Here is a 14,256-nt window from a genome sequence, read left to right as displayed (position 1 = left end):
GGAATTATGCAATACTTTTTATTTGCGTGGCATGACATTTATTGCATCACAGGCCAAAGTTAACATCCCTATTTAATGTAATGGATATTTTGATATCATTCTGATCATATGTACTATGACTCTGATGAACCCTATTAGAGACCTATTAAAAAGACTTGTTTATAAACCTCACTTTCTGTTGCCAGTTAAGAATGCTTTGACAATAAATTACCATAGACATGTCTATATGACTGTGCCTGATCATTTAAAATTCATGTGAAGTTTAAACCAGTTTGCATGATGTTTGCATAAGTACTTTGGATTTATGCCACACTTCCTGATTGCATCTGGAATTGTTTGAAGTCAAATTTGACTTGATATTGATGATTCCTCTAATAGTATTAAAATGTTTAGTTCCTGTTGCCAGCTAGAGGTACTATGACAATGAATCACTGTTGTCATATGTATGTGATTGTACCCCATCATTGATCATATGTGGGAAGATTGAGTCACATTGCTTGATGTACTGCAACTGCTACACTTCCTGTTTTCATTGAATGACATGTTAATTGATCGCCTTTCCCTGACAACACTATTTATAATATCAAAAATTCCTTAGGAAGTTAGCATCATGGACAGCTTGACATCATGCTGACCATCTGATCAATCCCCAAGTCTGACTTTTAAAAGGAGGGGTGGGAGCATTATCGAGCACCAAGACTGGATCCAATCTTTCACCAGGACCAGCTGTCCATCTGATGCATGTGCTAATTTTGTGAGTTTTCATGCATGTGCCAAGCACCTCAAAAATGCAAAAAAAAAAATAAATAAAAAATGGTTGTAATAATAATAATAATAAAATTCAAGAATTCAACTTACAGCTGTTACAATCATTCATAGTAGCTAGATCAATTAACAGCCGTAAGAAAATAATTTTTTTCTTAAAAATATGAAGGTTTTATAACTTTTCTATATAAACACTAACATGTCTCAGAAGGGATAACGCTATATTTTACTTCAAGACATGTTTCTGTTTCACGTCAGTGAGGAAGTCAGAGAGGACATACAGCTTGAGTGTAGCATAACACTAATGTAGCAGCTGTTATGTCTGGCTTTGCTAAATGAAACCGTAGTGTTTCAAACATCTGAAACACTTCTGGCAGAGAGAACAGGTGTTTAATTAATAGCAACAGTCGTTTTATTTTCATAGAAATATTCAAAAAGTTCAACTTACATTACTTATGTAAGGTTTAGCCAAGAATTTCAGAACACAAGAAGTTAAAAGAAATCATGGATTTCATTCAAATGCATGATTGCAGTCACACTTTTAGTTGATAGTTGGTCAATGTGCATATAGCCTTTCTGTAGACACTTACTGGGCGTGTATGCAAACTAGGGAACAATAACGTTCAGGAAAAGAATGCACTCTAATTATAGATTATATCTTTGTGATACAGAGCACAATGGCACAGAACAGTACTCTAATGTACTACATATACACCTCTGAAAAGGTCTTTTAGCTTATAAAGCCTTGGCAGGAAGTAAAAGTGGCAGTATAAATCAAAGAATAAATACGTCACTGCTTCTTTTGCCTATACTCAGTACACACTACAGCATTTTAGTCATGCCTCTATTTTACACTGCGTTTAAATCCACACAAGCTTCAAGACGCACTGTAAAAAAAAAGCGCATTCATCCATCTATCCTTCCTGCTGTATTTTTACATGCGCCTATAAGAATCACAAGCTCCATAGAATCCACCCAAATCCATTTAAAATCAATATTACTCTAACAAAATGATATGTTTTAATTTACATAACTGGGGGCACGCACCTCCGGGGTTGGGGTTCAAATTCCGCCTTGGCCCTGCATGCATGGAGTTTGCATTTTCTCCCCATGCTTCGGGGGTTTCCTCCGGGTACTCCGGTTTCCTCCCCCAGTCAAAAGACATGCATTGTAGGCTGATTGGCATTTCCAAATTGTCTGTAGTGTGTAAATGTGTGTGCGATTGTGCCCTGCGATGGGTTGGCACCCCATCCAGAGTGTCCCTCGCCTTGTGCCCCTGGCATAAGTTCCCTGTGATAGGCTCCAGGATCCTCTGTGTAGTATAAGCGGTACAAAAAATGGATGAATTTACATAACCGGTAGTAGTGTCAGTGCTGTTGGGTATCAATAGCTTCCATGTTTAAATGTGCTCTCTTATGACCTTGCATTGGTGCTTTAGATCTCCACTCTCCAATGAGGATTCTGTACACACAACATTAATAAAAATTGTACATGTTTTTATACCTTTAGTATTGCATCTGCACTGTCCTGACTCTTACTTTGTACTGCTGAAAAGAGTGAAAAATGTTCTCCCCATTGACACCCAAGTAAAAAAAAGAAAGTTGGATTGTAATTGTAAGGTGTAAAACAGTTTTTAGTTGTTTTTGCTGGTGATGTAGATAATCTAAAAGATTCTCTGACACAGGGCTTTAATTCCCCCAGTGATATGTAGTGATGTATTTAAAATAAACCCTGACATTTCAATTTTTCAGTTTTTTTTTTTCATTCAGACATAATTAATATGCAGTGACACATGAGAATTCAGCTCTGCTGCTAAAAAACTATAACTAAAGCAAGAATTTGCCAACAAATCACTATTCACTATTATTTAAGTATATACTGCAGACTAAGTTTGCAGATAATCTTGCATCATAGTGTATATTTGGAAAGTGTGTTGAATGGAAACTCTGTCAGGGTTGGTGTAAGAGTCTGCGTCATTCTGTCTATTTTCATAGACAGACCTTCTCTGAACTTCTTCATGTTTCCCCTTTAATACTTTGCATCTTTTCCTGCTGAATCACTATATTTAACACAATGCATATTTGAAAGCATGAGCTGTTACCATCAAGTAAAACCATAACATAAACCTTAAGTACTGAAGTACTTTGCTTTGCTCAGATTAAGAGAAAACAGTTTGCTCACTGGCCCCTCATCACTGAACACACCATTTTACCTATTCACAATAGGGTTGACAGGAACATATACTTGTAAGGTTGTCAAATATACTTATAATTAAATAAAAGTTTGACGTAATAATCCAGTTTCTATATACAGTGATGGAGGAGACACAGATCTAAAAGTCATTAGGTGCATAGATAACAATACAAATTTAAACATTTAGCCTACATCTGCTAACCTACAAGATGTTTAAAATTCTCATCTACTTTCAGTAAAAGAGTTGTGGTGGATACAAAAACTGTTCTAGAAACACTGGGCATGAGGTGGGAATACACCCTGGATAGGATACCAGTCCATCACAGGGCCACTTGCACACACATTCATACACTCATGCACACCTCGGGGCAATTTAGTGTAGCCAATCCACCTACTGGCATGTTTTTGGGAGGTGGGAAAAAAACAGAGAATGGTGTATACACACACACACACACACACACACACACACACACACACACTCAAAACGTTACCTACTGTCACCATGTCACCCACCATAATCCTTTATTTTCTTCATAACTAATAGACAGTTTAGACATGGCCGCTGTGTTGAACATTCCCGCACACCATCTGTGCAATTGTTCACCCCATGTCTTGCACACAGACAGCCTTTGATTTTGATCAGTACTCATATGCTGACAATATTATGCATTTGCTGTCAAATTTTCTGAAGTATTATTACTTTGTTCTGAACTGGCATGATGATGAAACAGGGAGATTTTTCAAAACAAACTGATTCACAAGAATAATATGTGTGCTTGTCACACATTGTAAATGAAACATTTCTCAAGTTACAATGTGAATTTTGTCATTGCATTTTTTTTTGTTTTGTAATGTGGAGAGAGAGCAAACAACACCCTTATGTTGAAGTGCACAAAATATGAAAAAATAAGCTGATAACCCAGTGACAGCAAGAAAAAGTACCAAAGTACCACAATGCATACTAAAAAGGATGCACACAACAACATTGTTAGCCTGTGGCTCTATATATGAGTGAGATCGGTTACTGAAACTGAGCAGGTGCTTATTTTAAGAGCAGCATGTCTGCAGCGAAAGGTCTCATGGTTTAGGTAGAGGAAGTATGCTTTACTTAAGAAGAGAGGGAACTTCTATAGCATGTTGAAATCTGTCTGATAATAGCCTACATACAAACAACTTTGCATAAAGAATTTCATTACATTAAATATTATTATTATTTACGGTTTAAGATGTATAAGTAATTATAGTTTCTTAGTGAGTTCATTTCGTATAAAGACCAACTTATTTCTACATTTGTGTTGTGCTTTTAACAATAACTATTATTACAAAGCAACTTAAAAAATCCAGATGTAGATCTCTAATGAGCAAGCCAGAGGTGAGAGTTGCAAGGAAAAACTCCCTGAGATGACATGAGGATGTGAGGAACTGCACTCAAAAGTGAACTAATCCTCTTCTAAGTGACACTGGGATAGTGGGATTAGTGCAGAACTTATAAATAAACCTATGTGCAAGCATTACTTTTGGGCGGTAATCATGTTGCCTTTCCAAATACAGTATTTGCATGTGCATATTCCTTGTCATATATCAAGAAGGTAACTCTGGACTTCAATTCCCATTAGCCACTGCACTGTACTACATGTCACATGACCACCTGCACCTGAATCAGGTTTCTGGAGCACACTTATATATAGCCATTGTTTGCACTGCTTATCTGTCTTACGGTTGTTTTAGACCACCATGTTCCATGTTTATTGATCTTGTTAGTTTATGCTTAGTTTTTGCCACAGTATTATGCCAAGTTGTCTTAGTGTCTTTGTTTTGTTGTTTGTTTGTTTAATAAAACGTTGTATATCTGCGATTGCTTCTGAATCTACCTTGAAACGTGACACTCCTATAGATTTTATATTTTGTAAAAAGTCAAAAATCTGGTAGCTCTGTTATGGCCATTAGTGTCTACACTTGTAATTCACAAGTAATTCATTCACACATAAAAATAGTACTCAGGTGTACTCAGTGAAATTTGTGCATAAATTAGCTGAAATGAGTTCTTTAGTAATCTCTGTTCATTAGAGAATACGCTCTTTAGTATTCTCTAGTCATGAACAAAACACACAGCTCTCTAGGCTAGAGGACCTGAATGCTAGTGCAAAAGGCAAAGCTTTCTATATTGGCAGTTAATATGATTAAAAGCAAAGTAGAGAAGCCACAATCATAATTGAGTTCATGTTGGTTTGTTACATAATTTTGAAACGCCGACATGCAACCTAGGCTGCCATATAGACTACAGTTATTCCACTGAACATATATTTTTGACAAGTGGGTAAGGCTTTGTGAAAAATAGGGAGACAGTGGTGGCTTGACGGTTAAGGCTTTGGGTTACAAATCGGAAGGTCAGGGTTTCAAGCCCCAGCACTGCCAAGCTGCCACCGTTGGGCCCTTGAGCAAGGCCCTTAACCCTCTCTGCTCCAGGGGCACTGTATCATGGCTACCCCTGTGCTCTGACCCCAGCTTCCTGACATGCTGGGGTATGTGAAAAAAAACAATTCCACTATGCATATGTATCTGTGATAAATAAAGATTCATTACCAAAAAAAACATTGCTAATTTTTTTCCCAAAAGTGGAATATGACTTGGCTTGGCCCTGGTTTTAACTGCTGAGCTATCACTGTTTGTGCTAATTTTTAAAAATTTTTTTTTATAAAAGATGATGGCTCAGGGTTAAGAATGTGAAAGGATGAGTTTGTGGACCAGAAGATTCTGAACGTATTTTGTTCTATAAGGAAGTCAATTTGTTCAATTGTGAAGGTGAACATGTTAATGTGTAGCAGAAAGGAGGAAACGAAACCATATCTTACGGCCGGTGGATGAGACTGAACTTGCTCAGATCGTTGTCAGAGAGTTTCTGTGGGGGGAGGAAAGACAAAAGATTTTTTAATTAATCACGTCATCCTGCATTAGTCCAGTTCTTCTTACCCATTACTTTCGGTGCATTTAAAGGAAAATCCTACTCTGAAACACATGAATGTTTTTGATTTGAAATACTTCTGATAGGTTTAGTGATTCTGGCGCTAATTTGTTGGTTAGGGCTTTATCTTTGTTATTACTATGAGAAGTTGGTAGATGTCTGCTGCTCTGATCTGACAAGGAGATATTACTAGTGCATTTACAATGAGGTTGAATAAAAGAAACAATTTCAATGATCTCAAACATAGTGTATAACAATCAGGCTTCACTATTAGCTCCTAAATACTAAAGAGCAAGAGATTCTCATTCATCATTTCCAGTGACATTTAATGTCACTCCAATATTAATTTGAACTCCAGTGTAGAAACAGTGGAGACAGTATGCAGTGGACTCAAAATTCAGAATGCAATTCAGCTATGTAATGCAGTCTTGTTGAGTTACGGCAGAGCTCAGCTAGTTAGCAACCTATGAGATGACAAGAGTGATGGTGCTGGGAGTGGTATTAGCATGAAACTTGAAGCTCTGGAACCTGATCTATTTAAACAGTGTGTACAGATGATGTGGAAGTGAGAGAGCTGGACAGACTAAAGGATTAGAGGGCTGCTGCATCATTCTTTTTTAGGTAGAGATGAAGCAAGAGCGAAATCACACTGGCGCCACTATCAGCTAGTAGTTGGATGGCATTGTGATTGATGTAAAGTGAAACCAAACTGTAGATGAGAGAAGTTTAAACCAAAAAGGTCAACTCAGCTGGTGAGAATTGAAACATATAATAAATCTTTTCCACTATTGAAGATCAAATGTTAATTATAAATATTAAAATGTTTTGTTTGGTTCCCTGGTGGACTAGTGGCTAGCATGTGGCACTCTCTTCACCACGGCCCGGGTTTGATTCCTGGTCAGGGAACCAATCCCAGCCACTTGGAGGGTTAGTCAGTACAAGCCAGTGCACATTCAGTACTAGTCCCAAGGCCTGAAAATGGGAAGGGTTGCATCAGAAAGGGTGTCCTGTGTACAACCTGTGCCAGAATCAATATGCAGATGGAACAGGAGCAGCCGAAAGAGGAAAAGTTGTGTTGTTTAGGGTGGATTTTTTTCTTGAATAAATCATGAAGCACATGATTTATTTATTTATTTATTTATTTTTAAATTTTGTGATTAATTATATCACCCTGACATTAACATAGGCTAAAAATGCAGAACCGGGGAATATGTTGGTAATCTGAGTATTTTTGTATTTTCCATTCAACTCAGGTGTATTACTCACTCCCATCACTAGATGGAGATATAGCATAGTTTTAAAACTGTTTCAGATGACGAGTTTTACAAAAGAAGTGGCTTTTTTTGCACTTAGTAAAGAGCAAGTTTCTAGAGAACTAAAAATGGCACATTATTACCTCAATGTTTGACCTCAGGTCCTCATCTAACCTTAAAATTAAGGGGAAAAAAATATATGGCCAGACCTTCATTATTTTTAATAAATGCTCACAAATTTTTTTTAAGCAAGGGAAATGGCTCCATCTCTGTGATTAAAAAGCACCTTTCTCATCTTCCTCATGGAGCTTCTCTTGATTTAATCACATTATCACTGACATGGAGTCAAATACTGTGCCTAGTGAGCTACTGAGTCAGATAAGTTCCAACCAACCTAAAAATATTAATGTGACTATAATGTTTAGAAGCTGCATATCATTTTATAGTTGGAATTACATTTAAGTGGTATCTTAGTCTCTAAGTAATGGAGCCATAAATGGAATATGCAGCATTATGTTTCAGCGTGTTCCACAAAATTACATCACTCTGTCCCTTGTTCCTGTAATTGATCTTCGAATACTATCTAAGTAACACATTTTCATGAGATTTAAGAAGATGAAAGGAGACACATGCCCACACAAGCAGACAGAAGTACACGGCAGGTAAAAAGATAAGTAGAAACTCAGAAAGAATAGAAATACAGTATGTGATAGGCCAGAGAGAGACTGTGTCTATTTCTGGAATTAGTGTCCACTGAGGTGTGGACAGGGACAGTAGTAGGGATTAGCCTCTTAGATAAGGATCCTAAATAATCAATGATTTAATCAGTTTAAAGCTGCAGTGTGGAATGATTTTGTTAGTAATTAAAGTGATGTTATCGATCTGGTAGGGAAAATTATTCCAAAACACATACATTTGGATGGATACAAGTCACAATTTTAAGACTCAGTGGCTCCCGAGTGTCACAGCAGAAAAAAACATTCAAGAGTTTGAATCATGATAATAGGACAGAATCCTGATCATGCCACAGTCATCCATGGCCAGGAGTTGAAAAGAGATTAATGTTCCTGTTCTCTGGTGAGAGGGATAAGATTAATCTGTCCTATTCGATTGTGGGCATTTGTGAACATCTGTGAGTTCATGAATATGGAAGTTAGTGCTTTGTTGAATGTTTAGCTGCCGTGTGACACAGTACTGTATATGCTGCAGTATAAAAAGAGGTGCTTCACATGTTTAGTAGGAAATATGTGCTATCCTGGGGGGCACAGTGGCTTAGTGGTTAACATGTTTGCCTTGCACGTCTGTGGCTAGGGGTTTGAAATTAGCCATCGCCATGTGTGTGCGCGGCATTTGCATATATACACGGGGACGTGCTTCGGGGGTTTCCGATTTCCTCCCTCACTACAAAGACGTGCTGTAGGCTGATTGGCATTTCCAAATTCTCCATAGTGTGTGTGAATGCGTGTGGGATTGTGCCCGGCGATGGTTTGGCACCCCGTCTAGGGCGTCCCCCGCCTTGAGTTCCCTGGGATAAGCTCCAGGATCCCCTACGACCCTGTGTAGGATAAGCAGTATGGAAAATGGATGGATGGATGTGCTAACCCTTATCCTCCCTACTAGATACGATAAGAGAAAGCTATCTAGTGATTGGGAATGGGCAAATTACCAAATTGGAATCAAATGGAGTAAAAGAAAAATGACCTTACAACCCTGGACAATAAAGAAGGTCTAGCCTCAATCAGTGACAGTGTTGGGAAATTGTAATGTTATAGCATAAAAAAAGACATCCTAAACAATTTTGTGCTTCCAAATTTGTGGCAACAGTTTGGAGAAAACCCACATATGGGTATGACAGTCAGGTGTCCACAAACTTTTGGCCATGTGGTGTATTAGTTACACAAGTTTAAGGATAGACTTGGGGGCCTGGTGAGCCTTTAACCACTGTCTTACACTTTCTTACACATTACACAATAAGAAATCAAACAAAACACAACTTCCTCGTTCTAATTTGATTTGATATCAGGCACTACAACCATTGTATTAATATGCATGTAATAATGCATGATGCTTGCAATAACATATCTGCCAGAGAGGTCTCTAAATCCATATATCCTGAAGAAAAAAGTTGCTTAAAACTTGGTTTTAAGTAAGTCCATTCCAGCTACATGCACCACAGTCCTTTAGACAGTTTGCAATGAACACATATTTAAAAAGGTATTATTACTCAAGGAACTTTCTCACAATTTCACCTTCTTACTCAGAAACATGTCTATATGGCTTCTTGTGCTCTGCATAAAACACAGCACAGAAGAACACATAATTTTAGAGTAATAAATAAACCATTTTGTGTTGTTTACAAGCTTTCATCGATTATCAGTATGTATGCAACACAAACAGGAAATATTAGAAATAAGGATTATCCTCTCACTATCCTTCAGTGTGACTGTCTAATGTATAGCAAAGAGCTGCAGCAGTGTGACTAAAGAAAGAGTCTAAAGGAAAACTGCTGTATTTGAATAATTTTTCAATCCTTAAAGGATTTGACAGAACCTGCCAAAAAAATAAAAAATCCCCAAAACCAAATTGTGCATTTTTACTGCGAAGCCACAGATGAATACTATTTGGAGTATTTGTGATAACGAAGGCTGGTGTATGCCAGAGCCACAATGCTCCGATGCATTGTTTGTGTTTGATCCCAAGCTTAGGCTTTTGACACAGAATAAAATATCAAATCTATTTCAGCTGAGTGCCTCCTCAGATACAGGATGAGTGAATTATTTATGTAGACTTCTTGAGGAGCTGGAGTGAGACACAAGGCACCCCGGTGGCCTGGAAGACCAGCTGCATATTAAAAAGCAGAGCTGCCTCATAAACAGGGCACTAGAACATCATCCATGCTGTCAACTCAAAGAACTCACTCTAACGTTGTCAGAAACTAGTCTAAGATGTCAGCGCAAAAGATGGACCATGAGAATAGACTTTGACCTTACGCTCCTTTATAAAGAAGCACAGAGATGCACAGTAGGGGCAGAAAACAGGAGGAATCCTACAGTATTGAGAATAATGTAAATAACATAAATATTTCTCATATCACAAATATTTCTCATCTGTTGTTTTCTACTTCGCTGTTTTCTATTTCCTCTGTGTGTGATACATGTGGGTGAGTCTTGCTTCACCTCAGCACCATATGGTTCTCACGGCAGCATGAGCATAAGAGTAGTTTACGAAAGCTGTGAGAATATCTCATGTTTTATTTAGTACTCGTCAATGGCTCAGCTCCAAACGAGCTGCTCAGTAAGGATTCATTGTTCGCCTGTGCTCACCTAGTCTCAGGCAATGTTATTATAATCTACTGACTAATTTCCGAGGCACCCTAGAATAGGAGCAGATGGTTAAATGCATGAGCAGTGCTTGAATATGCGCTGCAGTGAAGTAATTCATTGCATACCCTTGGTACCCACTGAGCATGACAGCATGTACAGCATGGAGATTACTAGCAGGGATGCTTTGCTTCTCTTGACTGATACATGCCTTCATTCCTTCAAAGTTTTGATTCGGCAATGTATTTTGTTCTGGCTCAGGCCCTGGCTTTATCAATAACTAATGCTAACACACAAACACATATTGATAAGGGAAAAATCTTAATAAAATTCAGAAATGTTGGGAATGCAGACAAACCCAGACATCCTGAATCAATGCCTATCTGAGAAATCTGAACAGTTCTACAGAAGGCTTAGTCACTGGCATATTAAAAGAAGTCTGTTTAAGCTTTTATTACCTGTATTGATTTACATCACAATGTGCATGGTAACTTTTTTTCCCTTTTTTTTTTTTTTTTTTCCAATGATGAAACCAAGGCCACGATAACTGAAAGAATGCAATGGAAACCACCTCGAATATTTCTGTGTTCTACTGCAGCACATATTTTATAGCAATATAAAACTACATAAAAGCTAGAGGTAACTACATAAAAATGGTAAATACAACACAATACAATAAAACCTAACCTTTGTGAGGATGAAAACGAGAATTACCAAGCCACTGCTATTAAATGGGTAGACACCATAAACACTTCTTTTTACAGAAAGACTTAGCACTTTTGCAACAGTAGGGAAGAGGAAAACAACTGCAGCTATCATTTTAATTAGACAGAAAGAACAAAGAAGAGAATGACCAGGTAACCAGATGTCTGGGCTCATTATCCCACACCAGAAATGTTTTTAGCAGGAACTATTTGGACTATAGCTCTCTCAGTTCACCAAAGAACTGAAGACAGTCCCATATTCTGTGATCGTTTAGGAATGTTCTCGCTCCACATAACAGAAACCATCAAAATATCCAGTATATCATCCATTTATCATCAAAAATGTGAGACTAGAGGATTGTCATACTAGAAATCAAGGACACACTAGAAGTGTCTAAGACTAGAGGATATGTTCACCAGACAGAATTCTTGGACAGGAAGTTCCACGGAAGGTTCCAGTCAACTTCATTCTTCATTTTTCAGGTTGGGCGGAACTGGTTGAGCTTCTCCTTCAGCATCTCTATTTGGCTGTTGGGTCTGAGATAACACCCAGGCATCCAGGTCAAGTCAAGTCACGTCAAATTTATTCATATTGCACATTTTAAAAATTGCCTTCACTCTGTAAAGTGTTACCTTAAAGTCTAACGATTACTGAGATTCTAATTAATTAATTAGATTATGGGAATAACCAACAATTCTATGAAGGCTAACAGGCTTGAGCCATACCTGAGTGCTTTAATCATTTGGAACGGACTTTTAGATTGTGGGAGCTTTGTGACCATTAAGAGAGTTAGTCCAACATCAGATATGAAGCTGACTGTTGTGGGGGCGGTTAGGGTGAAATCCATAAGTAGTTATTACCCCTATCTCTGCTAATTAATATCAGCTGGGTTAGTAAATTGATGGTCTATAGAAAGGCTTTTCGTTGCCAAGGTGTCACACAAGAAACATCTCATGATAGGTAAAAGCAAAGAGCTGTCACAAGACCTTCGGAACCTTATTATTGCAAAATATATTGATGGAATCGGGTACAGATGTATTTCAAAACTTCTGAAACTTCCAGTAAGCACCATTGGGGCCATTATCCGCAAGTGGAAGCAACATCACTCCGTCATCAACTGGCCACGCACAGGAGCTCCTCGCAAGATTTCTGACCAGGGAGTCAGAAGACTAGTCAGAAGAGTAGCCCAAGAGCCAAGGACCCCTCAGAAAGAGCTCCAGAAACACTTGTAGGGAGCAGGTGCCATCGTCACAGAGAAAACAAAAGACAATGCACTCCACTGCTCATGCTCACCGCGCAAGACTCCATTACTAAAGAAAAGGCATGTCAAAGCTCATTTAAAGTTTGCTACAACTCCTTTGGACAAGCCTGTGAAATACTGGGAGAGTGTAGTCTGCTCAGACGAGAGCAAAATTGAACTTTTTGGCTGTCAAACTACACACCATGTTTAGAGAAGAAATGTCACTGACGTCACACTAAAAACACTACACCAACAGTGAAGTTTGGAGGTAAAAGCATCATGGTGTGGGGCTGTTTTTCATCACATGGTACTGGCAGACTACATATAATTGAAGGAACGATGAATGGAACCCTTTACCGGGAGATTCTTGAGAAGAATCTGCTGCCATCCACCAGGATGATGAAGATGAGACATGGGTGGACTTTCCAGCAGGACAATGGTACAAAGCATACAGCAAAGGAAACTCTCAATTGGTTTCAGAGAAAAAGGTGTTAGAATGGCCCAGTCAATCACCTGCCTTGAATGTAATTGAACAAGATTTAAAGGACAATATGTTTAGAAGAATGGCCCAAAATCACACCTGAATACTGCGGCCGATTAATTTCTTCACACAGGAAGCATCTTGAAGCTGTCATTACAAACAAAGGCTTCTGCACTAAATATTAAATACATTTCAGTTAACATGTTCAATACATTTTTCCTGTGTGTCATTCCACTTTATTACACATAACTTTAATGAATTCTTTATATTTCCAGATTTCTTGAGTTAATACTGATGTCTGGTGAAAATTTCATATCAATAGCCTCATATATATCAAATATATTTACTGAAAAAAATGTTGACGCTTCCAATACTTATTTCCCCCACTGTATGGGAGTTAGTGGGGAGCTTTAACCTGTGACAAGATGACGAAAGGAGCTGGTGTTGTGCGCAGGTTGTTTACTTTCCTTCACAGAGCCGCTGGAAATCCACTCAACAAGCTTGTCAGTGGGTTCAGGGTTGTTGGCTTGTGCATCATAGATCTTTATATTGATGGAAACAAACAAGCAGGTTGGCAGACTGATAGGTTAAGTGTCAGTTTCCTCTCACGTATTCATGACCATGAATCTGCTTTTGTTTTTTTAGTGTTATTTGTAGCAGATCTCTAAAATATAGTAAAGTAAAGTAGATAAAAACAGGATATATCTGACGAGGCAAAAAAAAAAAAGGGGATATGTGACTTCCATGTGAGATTAGGATGTTCTGCATACACAGTCAAAAGAGAGAACACTGTATTTGACCAAGTGATGCCACTCCTTCAGGGCTAGCTAGGACATCCTTTTTGCCAACAACATAATTACGCTCTGGCAGTGTCATAATTCCTTTTTGCTGTCAAGTAAGTGGATCGAGAAACATTTTCCTAGTTACTAGGAATGCAAATCCATATTTCCCACCACAGAGTTATCCACATGGATGCATATGGAATACTACTGAGATAAATCAGGATGCCATAGAAAGGGGGTCAGGGTTAACCACTGTGTTAAGTGGCTGAAGTCCCTCTCAGCAGCTGTTGACCATGAGCACCTTTGTGCAGTGCAAGTGAAACATGATTTTGATAAACTTCCTGATAAATCACTGGTAAGACTTAAAGAACCTCAGTTCTGCAGTTTCTAAATAGTCATTAAAAGGTGTACTGGTCATTACTGTTATTTCAGTCTGGGAAATTTGTATAAACCTCAATAGTCCATGCAGGATACATAAAAGAATCCTGTTGATAAGAATCAGCCTAGGTTTACTGTATAGGCAGCTCCTCTTTGGATTCCTCCACAGCTCATTTA

At 38.2% G+C, this 14,256-nt stretch overlaps 1 protein-coding gene across 4 annotated transcripts in view; it reads right to left on the bottom strand.

The window, feature by feature from the left end:
- The window catches only part of blnk (B cell linker), a 44,816-nt gene that overhangs the window by 26,197 nt on the left and 4,363 nt on the right, over positions 1-14,256 (bottom strand). For all 4 annotated transcript variants that reach the window (XM_053621687.1, XM_053621684.1, XM_053621685.1 and 1 more), the window contains one exon: positions 5,811-5,857. In XM_053621687.1, the coding sequence (XP_053477662.1) occupies positions 5,811-5,857 (47 nt within the window). The remainder of the gene's footprint in view (positions 1-5,810; positions 5,858-14,256) is intronic.

This window comes from Ictalurus furcatus, chromosome 3 (assembly GCF_023375685.1).
Source record: "Ictalurus furcatus strain D&B chromosome 3, Billie_1.0, whole genome shotgun sequence".
Taxonomy (NCBI): Eukaryota; Metazoa; Chordata; class Actinopteri; order Siluriformes; family Ictaluridae; genus Ictalurus; species Ictalurus furcatus.
Note: the sequence above shows the minus strand (reverse complement) of the source record. Positions and strands in the feature narration are given on the sequence as shown.